A 16338-nucleotide genomic window follows, 5' to 3' on the forward strand; every position below is an offset into this window, starting at 1 on the left:
GAACAGGTATTAATTTGTTTTCCATCTTTGCCAGTTTGGTACCCAAAAAATGTCTATTTGGTTTTAACTTATAGAGAGGTTAAATACTTTTTGACATATTTACTGGTTCTTTTTATTTCCTCTGTTATGAATTAACAAATCACGTCCTTTGTCCAATTATATTTTGAAACCTAAAAATAATTGACTTAGCTCTTTAAACATTTGAAGAAGGCTCTCATATGTCCGGTGGAACTATTATCTCTGTTGATTTGAATACTAGGGGCCAGACTTCCTTTCAAACACTGAAAATGACATTAGCTAATAGAATGTCTAAAGTCCATAATTTTTCCCTATAGAGATAGCTTTGCTGAGAAACACAGCGAATGGAAGTGATATGAATTTTGTCAATGTAGATGGAAAATGACAGTTTTTGAATATTTATATTCTGCCATCAAAGAGCAGTTGCTTTCCTTACACCAAGAAAGTCAGTAATAGCAGTAAAAACGTCTCACCAGAGAGGAGCTGGTGATCTTCTCGACTCCTTTCCTTGGACCACAGACAAAATGCTGCCCAGCTGCACTGCATCTGAGACACTGTGCCACCAAACAGAAGCACAAACACACACTAAAACATTCTCTATCACTGACCCCGGGAAGGAGGCCCGAGCTTCCCTTCAAATCAAGTGGAGAGAAATTTGGCTTCTCCCTCCATTACTACCCCAATGAAAATGCAACCCAAATGCACTGAGGAGCCTCCAGAACAGTTGCACAAGGAGGAAATCACGGAACATTTTAAACTGTTCACCTAAGTAAGGTGTTGGTGCCACCAAAATGCCCCACACACAGCTCATAAGCAGCAGGAGGTGACCCTTATTATTTCCCTCTCTTTCACAATCTGCCCTTCCCATACACCCAACCCAAATAACTCTTGACTCTCCGCTCCTGCCACAAGGCCTTATTTCCGGCCCTCACTGTCTGATCAGGACTAATACAAGAGCTTTTCAGCCATTTTTCCTGCCTCCGACATTGCTTTCCTCAAATTCATCCCCTGTACCATCTCTAAACAGATGCCTCTAGGATAAAAACGTAACCCCATTGCTGGACGATCAAGCCCCACGTTCACTGGCATAGCACAGAAGGCCCTTTGAACTTACATATGCCTGGGGCTCTCCCGGCGTGTGGATCCTTAGAATATGCTGTGCTTGCTCCTGTGTATGCTGTCTGCTCTTCTGAGAAACCTCCCCTCTCCCCCATCCGTCTGCTGACTAATTCTGCAACCTTGGGGACTCAGCTGAAGGACCACCTCCTCTTCGAAGTGTTTCCTGATTCAATCTTCACATCCCAGGCGGAATTCAGTGCCCTTCTGGGTATCCTTATGACATTCTGGAAAAATCGGTAAATAATTTTCTTGCCTACGTGACGCTGAACTTAGCCTAGATTCTGCCAGGCCTCCAGCTGCCCAAGTCACATGGTGCTGTAACAAACTCTGTCTCCTCTGTTGACGTGCAAGCACCTCGAAGTGTCCTCATCATCTCACTATATGTAGCAACTATCACAGTGTCTGGCACATAGGAGGTAATCAATGCTTCTTGAATAAACTAACACAATAAAAATGTTAAAATTCACCTTCTTACTTTCATTTCGGACAAACCAGATAAATCAGAGGGTAATTACCAATATAACACAGGCTTTTAGTGTGACAAGAGGATACTTGCATCATGAATTTAAGAATATCAATTTCTTGCCCAGCCAGTGTGGCTCAGTGGTTGAGCATCAACCCATGAACCAAGAGGTCACTGGTTTAATTCCCACTCAGGGCACATGCCCAGGTTGCCGGCTTGATCCCCAGTAGGGGGAGTACAGGAGGCAGGCGATTGATGTTGATGTTTCTCTCTATCAATGTTTCTCTCTTTCCCTCTCCCATTCTTTCTTTTTCAATTCAATCAAAACATATTTAGAAAAAAAATATCAATTTCCTCTACTGCCCTTGAAATACCATTTGACATACATTCAATTTTGTGGATGCATACCTTCTGTGTAAGAGAAGACACATTTATACAGGCATTTAGTCATCAATTACACTTTAAAATACAGAATGCCAAACACAACTTAGCATGCCACTGTATACTCAGTATAATAAGCATGCAGTAAGTATCTTGCAACTTTTTAAGAGTTGAATCTTGGGTTGGCTGCTTCGCTCACAATATCCTCTTTCTGGGAATGCAGACTCCACACACTCCAGGAGTGGGCACAAGGGGTAGGTCTCCATGTGACCGAGTAGACTGGTTTAAGAATGAGCCTGACCCAAGCTGGGCCAGAGTCTTTCCCTCAACTTTAAAAAAATCTTATGATCAAGGAACACTTGAACCGATCCCTTTCTAGTAGTGGGAGCTGCCAGTTGTTAGATGAGATGAGATGTAAAACTTGAGAGGTGTTAGTGGCCAAGTTCCCTGCCACCTGCAGAAACTAATATGCAGTCATTAGTATCAAAGAGAATAAAGGCAACACGGAGGAGAAAACAGAGAGAACTGACGAGAGTCCAGGTGGCCAGGGGCCAGGAGACAAGAATCAGTAGATGACAAAATACTCCGATGACAAGAGCACAGGTTATGTCCAACAGCTGGTTCCCAATCTCTCTGCACCTCCGCCCTCCCCACAGTTTGATTGTGTGAGACGTTCCACTCCCGTCTAAGACATTCACATAAGCTGGCTCTGGTTGGACACCTGTCACTGGCCAGCAAAAGAATCCTGATGGTCTGAATACATGAAAACAAATTCACCTGAACCCCTGCTCCCCCCACCCCCCAATTCTTTTAACGGATTCAACCAGATGGTTGGGCATAATGAAGGCGTGAGCTAATTTACAAGAGGCTCCTATTCAGAGAGGGAGGAAGGTATTCATTTTGAAGTACATTTCAAACAAGTCAGTTTAAAGCAGTATGTGCCAATAGGACCTGAAATGTTGCATCACAGGGTCACGCACAAGGAGATCGTGTCCTCTGGCTTTCCGAAGGTTCCCACATGTCAACTGTGCATGTGGGAGCTCTGTGGGAGAGACCAAGACCCACACACTGCAGAGGCTTTGTTCCTCGGGGTTCCTGCTTCCGGAACCCTCAGTAATGTAGGAGGCAGGAGAGTGTTCCAATCTAAAAGCGCTTTTCTAAGGAACAGAACAAAACTTAATGGCAACACAGCACCGCCTCCCCCGAGCTGACTCCTGTTGGGCTCATATGCGTCTGGACACCAGGGCTCCTGCTGACACTGCCATGTCCAGCGCTGTCGGCTGGTGAGGGCGCTGTCGGCTGGTGTCTCTCATTATAAGGGCTGGTCTTCCAGGCTGCAATGACCAGCCACAAAAGAGGCACCAAAGGGCAAAGACCGGCTGTCTTCTAAGAACCCAGTGGCTGGACTGGGCGGTGCGGCCGGGCCCTTCTTGGACGACTTGGGTTGCAGAGGGACATTGGGTGTGAGCTCAGCGCCCTGGCCACGCTCTCCATCCTGGGGTCCTGGGTCAGCACTTCTTCGGGCACTGGCACTGCTAAACCTTGGTGCTCTGGCTGCCCCTGGCTCGCAGCCTCTCCTGCCGGCCACCCTGCTCCTCGGCAGACACTGGATTCTGGGGTGCAGCAGGGCTTCTGTCGTGGGATGCCCCTTCGTGTTTTGGGGAGTGTTTCTCATTGGTTTGCTGCCTGGAAGCATCGTCCCCTTGGACAGAGCCCTCTCTGGTCTCGCTGGTCCCTGGGGCAGGCTGCGGGGTGGGGGCCGAGACATCCTGCTCCGGGAGGTCTGACGCCGGCTCTCCTTTCCAAGACCTTCCCCTGTGATTAGCCTCTTCTTTTCTCCTTGGAAGCCCTGCAGAGGCGGGACCGCCCGCAGTGGACTCTGTATGGCGGGGAGCTCTCCCGTGGGCCAGCGGACCCTCCCGGGTGGGCCGATCACTGCCAAGGGTGGTTTTATTTTCTTGAGAGAGCCCTCCAGCACGCTCTCTTTTCAAAGATGGCCCTTTGGTGGACGTAGCTACCTTCTGAACCAGGTCATTTGGGGGGAGGTTGGCATGGGCCTTTTTTCTGGAATGCTGCACTTTTCCCCTTTCCTCTTCCTGTAATCCGGGATCCCCAGGCGCTGGCTCAGCGTGGGGTGGCTCAGGAATCCCTGGGGGGTGGGCTCTGCTTTTCTGGCTCCTCTGAGGGCTCCCGGGAGGGCTGGGGTTAGGGGCGGCGGCGGTCTCTGGGCCGGTGGGTCTGCTCTGGGATTCTGGCTGCAAGGCTGTCCGGTGGCTTGCGGGTGGCACCTCTGTCAGATGTGCTGGTCCTCTAGCTGTCCCTCTCTGGGCAGGGAGTTTTTTTTTCCTCGCTACTGCTTGCTGCACGGGCTCTTGGTTTGGGGGTGATGCCTGCATATCCGGAATCTTCTTGCTGGAGGATCGGCCACCTTGGGGTGCTTGCCTCTCCTTGGCAGGCCTTGACTGATGACGGGCACCCCGGTTCTGAGGCAGGGGCGTGGGAAGGCGAGGGAGCCTGACCCCCGGGGCCTCCTCTTCCTGGGGCAGGTCAGGGGCAGGCTGTGGGGGGTGCTCCTGGATAGGGGGGCTGATCAGAGGGAGTTTCACCTCCCTGACGCTCTCCTCCCGGACGTGCTGAGGACTGTGGCCCGGATGGGGGCTCAGGTGCGGTGGTGGTTTGGAATTTGGGGGGCTGATGAGAGGGAGTTTGCCGGGATCCCCTTCCTGAGCTGGTGGAGGCTTTGGAGAGGGCGTCCTGGGTTGATCTGCAGCTGCGCGGGGTGAGGGAGTCGGGGTGAGGGCCTCGGGCTCTGGAGGGGAGCGAGGACCCGCGGCCGGGCAGCCTGCTGGGGGCCAGTCGGCTTCTGGAAAGCAAAGCCGCTGGGTCTCCCCTGTCCTGGGGCTGCTTGCTGATTCCTCCTGGGTCTTGGGGGGGCGGCGTTCCTGGGAAAGGAGTGCTGACCCTGACTTCCGCCTCTGGGGTTCCCTCCTCCAGGGGATGTTGAGATTCTCCCAGCGACGGTTGGAGCATCAGAGCCCCTTCGGGGTCGGACGGCTGTCCTGGGGGGTCATGATGGGAACTGCCGGGTGGCAGATCGGCTGACTCAGTCTCCTCAGCCTGGCTTCTCTGGGGGCTGAGGGGTGTCGGGCCAGGCCCCTGCGGAGGTTCAGGCGAGGGTGGGTCGGTGGGGGTCACCTCGACCTCCCCCGACTCCTCATTCTGGTCCCGCGGAGGGCTGGGGGCTGGAGGTGGGTCAGGGAGCCGAGGGGGCCCCTGCCCTCCTTCACCTGCTACCGGCTCGGATGTCCCGGCCTCGTTTTCAGGGGGGTTTGTGGTGGTTCTTGTTGAGGAAAGAGCCGACTGTGGCGCATCGCCTTCCTTCTGGTTTGGGGATGCGGCCTGGGCCTCCGGGGGGATGCTCAGAGCCAACGAGCCAGGCTGTGCAGGAGCCTCAGCGCCGATGTGACCACGGGGAGAAGGCTCTCGCTGAGGGGTGGCTCCCCCCGGACTCAGCTCCTGGTTCTGGTTTTCAGGGACCTGCCCCCCAGAGAGACGCTCTGCGGCCAGGCCGTCTGCCTGCAGTTTTGCCAGGCGCCTGGGGGAGGGAACCAGGTGTGCTGGGACCCCGGAGGGCGTCTTCTTGTTCGAGGGGTCTCCTGCTTTGATATAAAAAGACGTTAGCGAAGACTCTCTTCAGAAGTTAATCACAAAAAAACACCTTGCCCTTTGCTGCACCCAGGCCCACGGAAAGCATGAGATTGCACATATAGAAGCATCCAACCATCCCTGCGCCTGGGTGTACTAAGTGTCCAGATTTCTCTTAGTTAATGGAATTTAGAACCTTAGTCAACTGAAAACATGCACTTTACTGAATAAACATAAAGAGGTTACTCACAGAACCAACATTTATATCCAGCTCTGAGAGTGGCAAGAACTTTTGCTAAGTGAATGAGATTTACGTTTCCCCACCTTGCAGCCCAGGCTGCTTTCAGGGGCAGGAAGTAGGAGATGGGCGTCTAAGCCAAACAAAGTCCCTCGGTTTCCTTGTTTGCTGGCAGCCCCTCGGAGACACTGCGCTCTGCGGGAGGCGTGCCAGCGCACCAACCCCAGCAGGTGCGTGAAGCCCCGCAGCACTCAGGAAACAAGTGCTGGATGGCAGAAGGACGGAGGGTATAGATCCCAGAGAACCCTCAGGCCCCGTGGCTCAGAGGTGCTGCTCCCCAGGATCCCCCATTCAGGTGGCCACCCCACCTCACCCCCGGGGCTACCCTTTTCCCTCCGAGTCTTCCCTGGCATCCAAAATGGCTCTCAATAAACGGGATACATCACATAAACAGATTGAAAGACAAAAATCACATGATCATTTCAATTGACACAGAAAAAGTATTCACCAAAATCCAACACCCTTTTGTGATAAAAACTCTCAGGAAAGTGGGAATAGCGGGATCATACCTCAACATGATAAAGGCCATATATGACAAACCTACAGCCAACATCATACTCAGTAGTTGGAAAAAATTAAACCATTTTCCGTAAGAACAGGAGCAAGAAAAGAATGTCCGCTTTCACCACTCTTACCAACATAGTACTGGAAGTCCTCGCCACAGCAATCAAGCAAGAAGAAAACATAAAAGGTATCCAAATTGGAAAGGAGGAAGTAAAACTCTCATTATTTGCAGATGGCATGATACTGTACGTAGAAAACTCACCCAAAACTACCCACCAAAAAACAACTAGACTTAATAAATGAACTCAGCAATGTAGCAGGATACAAAATTAACTCTCAGAAATTGATGGCATTTTTATACACCAATAACGGATTCTCAGAAAGAGGAACTAAAAAACAATCCCATTTACAACTGCAACAAAAAATTAAGATACTTAGGAATAAATTTAACCAAGGAGGTAATTTTCCAAGTATCAAATATCCAACTGCTATTTGATACTTGGAAAATTACAGGACATTAAAAAAAGAGATAGAAGAAAGATATAAACAAGTGGAAGAATATACCATGTTTATGGATTGGTAGAATCAACATCATTAAAGTGTCCATACTACACAAAGCAATCTATATTTTCCATGCAACCCCTGTTAAAATACCAATGGCAGATCTAGACAAAAATTTATATGGAACCAAAAAAGACCCCGAATAGCCACAGCAATCTTGAGAAAGAAGAACAAAGTTAAGAAATCACAATACCAGATATCAAGTTATATCGCAAAGCCACTGTACTCAAAACAATGTGGTATTTGTCACAAGAACAGGCATATAGGTCAATGGAACAGAATAGAGACCCCAGAAATCTACCCAAGCCATTACACTCAATTAATATTTGACAAAGAAGGCAAGAGCATACAGTGGAGTAAAGACAGTCTTTTTAATAAATAGTGTTGGAAAAATTGGATACTAGTACATGCAAAAATATGAAACTAGACCACCAACTTACACCATACACAAGAATAAACTCAAAATGGATTAAAAACTTAAAATTCGTGAAGCCATAACATCTTAGAAGAAATCATAGGCAGCAAAATCTCAGACATTTCTTGTAGCAATATGTTTGCCAATACATCTCCTAGGGCAGTGATGGCGAACCTTTTGAGCTCGGCGTGTCAGCATTTTGAAAAACCCTAACTTAACTCTGGTGCCATGTCACATATAGAAATTTTTTGATATTTCCAACCATTGTAAAACAAAGACTTATGTTTTTGATATTTATTTTATATATTTAAATGCCATTTAATAAAGAAAAATCAACCAAAAAAAATGAGTTCGTGTGTCACCTCCGACATGCGTGTCATAGGTTCGCCATCACTGTCCTAGGGCAAGAGAAATAGGAGAAAATAAACAAATGAGACTACATTAAAATAAAAAGCTTTTGCACAGCAAAAGAAACCATCAACAAAATGAAGAGGGAGCCCACTGTATGGGAGAACATATTTGCAAATGATACATCTGAAAAGGGGTTAATTTCCAAAATATATAAGGAACTCATACAACTTAACAAAAGGAAGACAACAATCCAATTAAAAACATGGGCAAAGGACCTAAATAGACACTTCTCCAAAGTTCCATACAGATGGCCAAGAGACATACGAAAAAATGCTCAAAGTCAATGATCATCAGAGATGCAAATTAAAACAATGAGGTATCACCTCATACCTGTCAGATGGCTATCACTGAAAAATCAACAAATGACAAGTGCTGGCAAGGATGTGGAGAAAAGGGAACCCTAATATACTGCTAATGGGAATGCAGACTGGAAAACAGTATGGAGTTTCCTCAAAAAATTAAATATAGAACCGCTATTTGATACAGTGATCCCACTTCTAGGAATATATTCTAAGAAACCCAAAACACCAATAAAAAAGAATGTATGCACCTCAATGTTCATAGCAGCACAATTTACAATAGCTAAGATCTGGAAACAGCCCAAGTGCCCTTCGGTAGATGAGTTGATAAAAAAGTTGTGGTACATTTACACCATAGAATACTACGCAGCTGTAAAAAAGAAGGATCTCATACCCTTTGAGACAGATCTCTTGGAGGGACCTGAAGAGTATTATGTTAAGCGAAATAAGCCAGTCAGAGAAAGACAAGCATCACATGATCTCACTCATATTTGGAATCTAATGAACAAAAGAAACAAATGAACAAAATAGGTCCAGAGACACAAAAGCATGGAACAGACTGACACATCTCAGAGGGAAGGCGGGAGTGGGTGGGTAGGGAGAGATTAACTAGGGAACTTATATGCATACTAGAGGCCAGGTGCATGACATTCATGTACTGGAGGAGAGGGTATTCCCTCAGCCCAGCCTGCACCCTCTTGCAGTCTGGGACCCCTCATGGGATGTCCATCTGCTGGCTTAGGCCCGCTCCACGTGGGGAGTGGAGTGCCGCTCAGCCAGAAGACCGGCTTGCTGCTCCTTAGTGCTGCCTCAGAGGCGGGAGAGGCTCCCACCACCACCACTGTGCTCGCCAGCTAGTGAGCCCAGCTTCTGGCTGAACAGTGCTCCCCCTATGGTAGCGCACTGACACCAGGGCGGCAGCTTCTTGCATTGAGCATCTGACCCCCGGTGGTCAGTGTGCATCATAGCAACTGTTGATCCCCCGTTTTGTTCGATTTGCATATTAGCCTTTTTATTATATAGGATATGCATAGTCCATGGACACAGACAAAGATGTGGTGGAGGCCTGGAGTGGGCGTGGGTGCAGGGTGGAGGAACCAATGGGAAAAAAGGGGGGGGAAGATCTGTAATACTTTCAACAATAAAGATAGATGTTTTGTATAAAGGCTCGCTGAGGCCACTGTCAATGGCAGTGCTGCAGAGGGGAACTGCTTCCTTTGTTCACTATGACAGCAAGTTCTCTGAGTGATTGGGTCTCATGGACAGTCTCAGGGACACCATCACCCCAATAAGCACTGTTTATGATAGAAGCCCTGCTGTTCTCGTGTCCCTATAGCACCTTAAGCCAGTCTAAGGACATGGCTCTGCATGCTATCACTCAGAGGCAGCACAGCCTAGAACAGCCCTGAAGAAACTAGCCTCAGCTCACTTTGGGGGAGACCAAACAAGTCAGGCCCCCGAGGTGGTCCCTGGATATGAGCTTGGACTGCCCTGTAGTGTAGGTGTGCATCCTCCGCATCCCCTCAAACCAGGCGTCTCTGTGGAAGGGGGTGGGGACAGGGGAAGAGCTTGCCTCTTCGTAGGGTGTCTGGGGGGATGCCCTGATCATCATTCTTATCTCTCTAGTTTACATCACTTATAAATTAGAACACAAATTTAGCCAAGAAACAGGTTAAAACCAAATATAACAGTGAAAACACCTAGCACAGGCAAATTCAGAGAGACAGAAAATAGGTTAGCGGGTACCAAGTCCCGGGAGGAGTTATTACTTAGTGGATACAGAGTTTCTGTTTGCGGTGATGGAAAATTTTGGAAACCAGGTAGTGATAATGGTTAGGCAACATTGTGAGTGTAATTAATGACACTAAGTTGTACACTTAAAATGGTTAAAATGGCACGTTTTATGTTATTTCTTTTTACCACATAGAAATCTAGAAGAATATAAGAAGAGTGAAACCCAATGCTGAGGTTCTTTAAGTCTTCCTGGTTTCCTGCAATCAGACATGCAGGATTCCCCCTGACTTCCACAGTTTAACTGTTCATGTAATTTGTCAAATGATGCCATACCCTTTATTAGAGATAACGGCACCACTTTATGGGCTGGCAAATTGACCAATTTCCTCTGTTTGCTCATCGCCATCATCAATTTCCTCCATCATTAGTCAGAATTCTGAATGACTTGCAAATATAATTTCATGTTATGATCTCTATAGCGAGAATGCAGGGTGGAAGTTGGATCGGCTCTTTAAAAAGCTTTGCTAGAGCCTGGTCGGGTAGCTCGGTTGGTTACCCAGCTCAGCTGGCATCCCAATACACCAAGGTTGTGGGTTTGATCCCTGGTCATGGCACATACAAGACTCAATCAATGAATGCACAAATAAGTGAGCAACAAATCGATGCTTCTCTCTCTCTCTCCCCCTTCCTCTCTCTAAAATCATTAAAAATGAAAAAAGGAAAAGAAAAGCTTTACTGGAAGAAATGGGCTGTATGGAGACATATGGAGGGTAAAGGTATCCCTTACACTGAATTGTGAATATAGTGAGTTTTTCCTAATTTTATAGAAGTTATATTGTTTACTTGGCTCTTTTGGTCTTTATAGTTTAGAAATATTTACCTGTATTGCTATAGGGGAAAAAAATAAGATAACTGTGTACTTTAATTGCTATACACTTTTAATTAATGGTAGGTCTAAAGATCTCGAGGTTTTATAATTACTCTGTACCTAAAGTCACCATTTTATACCTGCATGGAATACAAATTCATTTAGTCTCTCCCCTGCTGCAGGTTTAGTTTTCTGGGGCCAGGCTGATGGGCCTGCTATCAGCTCAGGATTGATAATCTGGGGCTTACTTTTACCACTTTGTGCCACTTTCATTGTTTAAGAAAAGGAATTAAAACTGCATTCTCAGTTACAAATAAACAACATAGAACTACCAGAGATAAAATCATCTATATATATAAAAGCCTATGACATGCACTGACCACCAGGGGGCAGATGCTCAACATAGGAGCTGCCGAATGACAGCAACTTTGCAGAGTACCCTCTCGCACTCCGGGACCCCTCGGGGATGTTGGTCTGCTGGTTTTGGCCCTATCTCTGCAGGCCAGGCCGAGGGACCCCATGGGTGCATGAGTCCAATATAATATGTCTAGTCGATTATAATATCAAATATTTGGGAATGATTTCCAGTTTGCATTGATACAGGATCTCTGTTTCTATGAAAAGAATGCTGTTGGCCATCAGATTCCTGTGTGTACTAACATGTAATACAGATGCTCTAACCAGCAGGGCACACCTCAGCTCTGAAGACTGGATTCTAACAGTGTTCCATAATATTACATGAGTTGACTTTTTAAAAAAGAAATGGGTGTTTAAGTGATTTCTCTAAATTAATTATTATTGGTGACATTGAGAATACAAAATTAAGGATTCCTACTTTTAGTCCAGTTTCTAATTGCTCAGACAAAACTGTCTTTCACAGGATCTTATACTTTTCACTTTCTTACCTTCTTAGCTCAATTATATATATAAAGTATTCCACTATACTGAAATTATCAACTTTTGTTTCTTGGGGTCCCACATATATGAGTAATACTAGTATAAACATTTATATAGATATACCTAAACTACAGAAATTAACATCAGAGTGCCAGGCAAACAGGTGAGAGCCAGCAGAACCCGTGGCAATGACCCTGATGGAGTCCTGACCTTCACCTGGTGGTAGCTGTGGTGCGCCCTCCCCTCAGTGAGCCTGTAAACACCTGGCAATACTTTTCAGCTGTGAATCTCAGAGGCCCCTGGCTCTACTCTTGGGCCACTAGACACACTATAAAAGCTTAGAAAACGGACAATGTTAATGAGAATTTTTTAATACTCACTTGAATAATGTTTAGGCTCCACAAAAAAGTCAAATCCATCCTTAAACCATCAACTGAGAAAAAAAAACTTCCCCAACAAATTAACTGTATAAATAAGAAAGTATGTGGTGTCTTAAGAAAAACATATTTTATTCTAAAATACTAAACCTGCCAGAAAAACAGGGGCTGTTGGGTTTAGTGATTTGGTATATTAATCACAAACACTCCCATCTGCTTTGGGAAAGATGGAATTCGATTAGTCAATAACTGGATGGCCCTGTTACAGTTATGAAATGACCTGAGAACTTACAAATTCTATAATTCATACTTTTCATTAAGTCAGACAGGGCTAACCTAATTAGTGCAAAAAAATGAAGTTTTATTATACCTTTGAAAATGGGAGTCCATTTTCCTACGCACACATTATCTGGTCTATTAATTTCCTGAATAGCAACTGCATGCAACAGTGAGAGTTTCTGGCAGTTGCAGAATAAGAAACGATGGAGATGAAACGCCCCCCCCCCCCCCCCACAGAAACAAAAAAAAAGAGTGGCCCCCTATGGTTTCTTCCCCTCCCTCCCCTGCTGCCCCCGCTGGCTGTTGAGTCAGAGATAGAGTCCTGCACAGGGACCACCACTCAGAGGTGCCCCAGAGCCACGGATCCAGAAGCGCACTTTCCTCCGTTACTCAGAACTGGTCAGGCTCGGGGGACTGACTCATGTTTATCCAAACCCACAAGGGGCTGATTTAAAAGCCAGGACACCAATTTATTAATTTACAATGGGAGATGGGCCTGGCTCAGGGATCCGGGCAGGGTGTTCTAACGTAAGGGACAGCCCCCACCGGGACAGGTCCACCCAGGGGACCAAATTAAAGATCAGGAGGAGGCTGCTAGGTCGGCAAGGATTTAAAGCAAAGGGAGCCAGATTTCCTCAAGAGAAACTTCCATCAAGCTACGGAGGCCTCATTAGATAGCCTGCGCTGCTGGGGGGCACAGGTGCTGAAGAGCCGCTGCCTGACGCAAACACACCGACACCCCGGGACTGTGGACGGAGCCCGCCCTCCACGCCTCCGCTCCTGCCTGTTTCACCCAGGGCACACTTTCCTCAGGTGCACTACAGAGAGTAGATCGTCCTCTCCTTACTTGCCTCTAAGACAGTGGTTCTCAACCTTGGCTGCACATTAGAATCACCTGGGAATCTTTTTAAAATCCTGATTTCTGGGCCTCATCCTCCAGAAATTCTGTGTCTTTGTTATGGGGAGGATGGGGCCCAGAAATCAGGATTTTAAAAAGATTCCCAGGTGGTTCTAATGTGCAGCCAAGGTTTGAGAACCACTGGCACAGCCAGTGTAACTGGTGGATTCAAGACCGTTCTGCCCCCGCCTGGCAGGACGCACTGGCCCTGTCCTACCTGGGCAGTCACAGAGGCTAGAAACCACGTGTACACCAAGCTGTGGGCACCCGCACAGCAGCCAAGTCTCCAGTTAGCGGTTCACAAGGAGCAATTTGGGAATGTGGTTCCGCCCATTGGTGGCACCTTGTTTTTATTATGGTGGTAAAATAACCCATCACATAAGATTTACCAGGTTAACCATATTTAGAGAGCACAAGTCACTGGCGTTCGGTACACTCACAGTGTTGTGCAGCCATCACCACCACCGTCTGCAGAACTCCTTTCCTCTTGGGGAACGGAAACCCCGCCCCACTCCCTCAGCCCTGGCCACCACTCTTCTACTTTCGGTCTTTAAGGAATTCGCCTCCTATCTGCGGAATCATATAGTATTTGTGTTCTTGTGTCTGGTTTTTTCACTTCGTATAATGTTTCCAAGTTTATCTATGTTGTAGCAGGTGAGAGAATTGCTTTCTTTTTTAAGGAAGAATAGTGTCCCATTGTAGGCATACACCACATTCTGTTTATCCGTTCATCCTTCCATAGACATTGGGCAGCTTCCCCTTTTGGCTGCTGTAAATAATGCTGCTATGACCACAGGCGTACAAATATCTGTTCATGTCTCTGCTTTCAGTTCTTTGGGGGCATATACGCAGAAGTGGAATTTCTAGGTCACATGGTGATTCTATTTTTTTTTCCTTCTCTATTTTTTTAGGTAATTCTATTTTTAATTTTTTGAGGAACCACCATATTGTTTTTCAGAGCAGCTATACCATTTTACATTCCCAATTTCTTTACATCCATGCCAACATATTTTGTGTGTGTTTTGGTTTTTGTTATAGTCATCCTAGTGAGTATGAGGTAGACCTGGGGGAACCTTATAAATACATTTCAAATGACTCAGGTTCGAAAATTCTAACTTTAGAATCCTAGATTCCGAGGAGATGCACTCACATATCCCACATCACTGCTGCTCACACACGACCCATGAGGCCGTGGGGAGCACTCAATCCACTTAGAAGGCAGTAACCTGAAGCTCAGAGCAGTAAGCAGCTTGCCCGGAGGAGCGGCAGGGCCAGGGCTGGCTCACAGGCTCTGGCCCGCGCTCTCCCGCTACACTCTGCGGTGCCACTTTTTGAGGGCAACACAGAGAAACCTCTTGGACTAAAACAACAGTAAACACAAACCTGCCAAGCAGAACACAGTCTCGAGGGACCCTATGGGAGCCAAACCTCTGGAAGGCAGAGTTCTGACCCGTGAGGCTGACCAGCCTGGTGCACTGCCAGCCTCCCAGGCTCTGCCCCGCACATCCCTGAAGGGCAGTCCTCTGGGTTCCCCTGTGGCCCCCGAGACAAGCAGAGGGACAGGCCCAGGGGGCTCACTCAACAGCAGCCCGTCTGTGGGGAGGATGGCCCCAGGGGAAGTGTGGGGACTAAGGAACTACACGCAGCTTGAGCCTGGTTGATAGTACAGTGGGGTCTTGACTTACGAGTGTCCCGACTAACGAGTTTTTTGAGATACCACCTGTCTCTCGGCTGATTTTTTGCTTTGAGTTGACAGAGTAATTTGAGTTAACGAGCTCCTTAACGAGCTCGGTCTCAGAACGAATTAAACTCGTAAGTCAAGGCCCCACTGTACTCAACTACTCAAAGATTTGTTTTCCTCTCCTCACACACAAATTCTGGCACCAAGTGGCTAGCACTGTACCTGCAGGTGGAGCCAAACCTGTGGCGGTGTCCTGACCCAGTCCGAGGTACTCCTGAACCAGCTGACTCAGCTGTTGGTAGGCAGCATCCAGATCATCTGTGGCAAAGAGAGAGTGTCCTTTAAAGCACCAGAATCCTATCAACATACAGCCAACTGGCAACTGTGGACGGTAGCCATTTTTTAGCTCCATTTAAGTTTATGAATATCATGGCAGGCAATGTCCTAGGGTGGCCCCAGGACATGGACAGGACCTGGGAACAGCTTTGGACTGAGGACAACTCCTGGCAGGGAGCCAACAAGGAAACGGCCTCAGGCCTACAACCACAAGTAACTGCACTCAGCCAACAATAACAATATACTTAAAGCAGATTCCCCGAGCCCCCAGTGACCTTCAGAAATAAAACTTTGCTGCAAGTTACCAACCTGCATTGATCACTGCATCAAAAAATCCTGGAGATTTCTGATTAATTTTAATGTAATGGTCCACTCTGGAGACAGCAAATTCAATCTCTACACGACTGAAGAGCCCTTTCCTCCGCAGGTGGCCCTCATATTTTTTCTTGTTCAGGGGTAGCACCAGGATATACCGAGGTTCAAAATGGGAGAGCTTCAAACTTCTTACACCCTGCACATTGAAAAAGGGTAATAAGTTAGACACAGAGACAGGATTTAGAAATAATTTTGGAGATGTCTGAAAACGTAAAGCAGGGGTCCTCAAACTACGGCCCGCAGGCCACATGCAAATACAAATATTGTATTTGTTCCCGTTTTGTTTTTTTACTTCAAAATAAGATATGTGCAGTGTGCATAGGAATTTGTTCATAGTTTTTTTTAAAACTATAGTCCGGCCCTCCAACGGTCTGAGGGACAGTGAACTGGCCCCCTGTTTAAAAAGTTTGAGGACCCCTGATGTAAAGTATACTAAGTAATATTACATTGAAGAATTGCTTTCATAATAAGAAATAACTAGCTATTATTTCCCTATACATATCTCAAGATTGGATTTTCATTACTGCTCCCTCTTCATCAAATATTAAATTATCATTGGAAATATAAGAACTCATTCTACCTGGTATCCTCGAACTAATCATTCCAATGAACATGACTGTCCAAAAAGACAACTGCCTGATACACACAGGTACACTCAGGGCAGCACTGCTTCTTTATTACTGAAGAGCGACTTCAGTTCTACATTTCAAAGGCCTCCTGGCAGCGTCAGGACAGAGATCTTACCAGAGAGAAAGGCTCCTCTGTTCCCTTTTGTCATC

At 46.8% G+C, this 16338-nt stretch overlaps 1 protein-coding gene across 1 annotated transcript in view; it reads right to left on the minus strand.

Moving 5' to 3' along the window:
- The window catches only part of LRGUK (leucine rich repeats and guanylate kinase domain containing), a 105978-nt gene that overhangs the window by 30013 nt on the left and 59627 nt on the right, over positions 1 to 16338 (minus strand). The window contains exons 14-15 of the mRNA XM_023753544.1: positions 15494 to 15695; positions 15071 to 15166 (exon numbers count right to left, since the gene is read on the minus strand). Coding sequence (XP_023609312.1) covers positions 15071 to 15166; positions 15494 to 15695 — 298 coding nt within the window. The remainder of the gene's footprint in view (positions 1 to 15070; positions 15167 to 15493; positions 15696 to 16338) is intronic.

Source organism: Myotis lucifugus, unplaced genomic scaffold, assembly GCF_000147115.1.
Source record: "Myotis lucifugus unplaced genomic scaffold, Myoluc2.0 scaffold_46, whole genome shotgun sequence".
NCBI lineage: Eukaryota > Metazoa > Chordata > Mammalia > Chiroptera > Vespertilionidae > Myotis > Myotis lucifugus.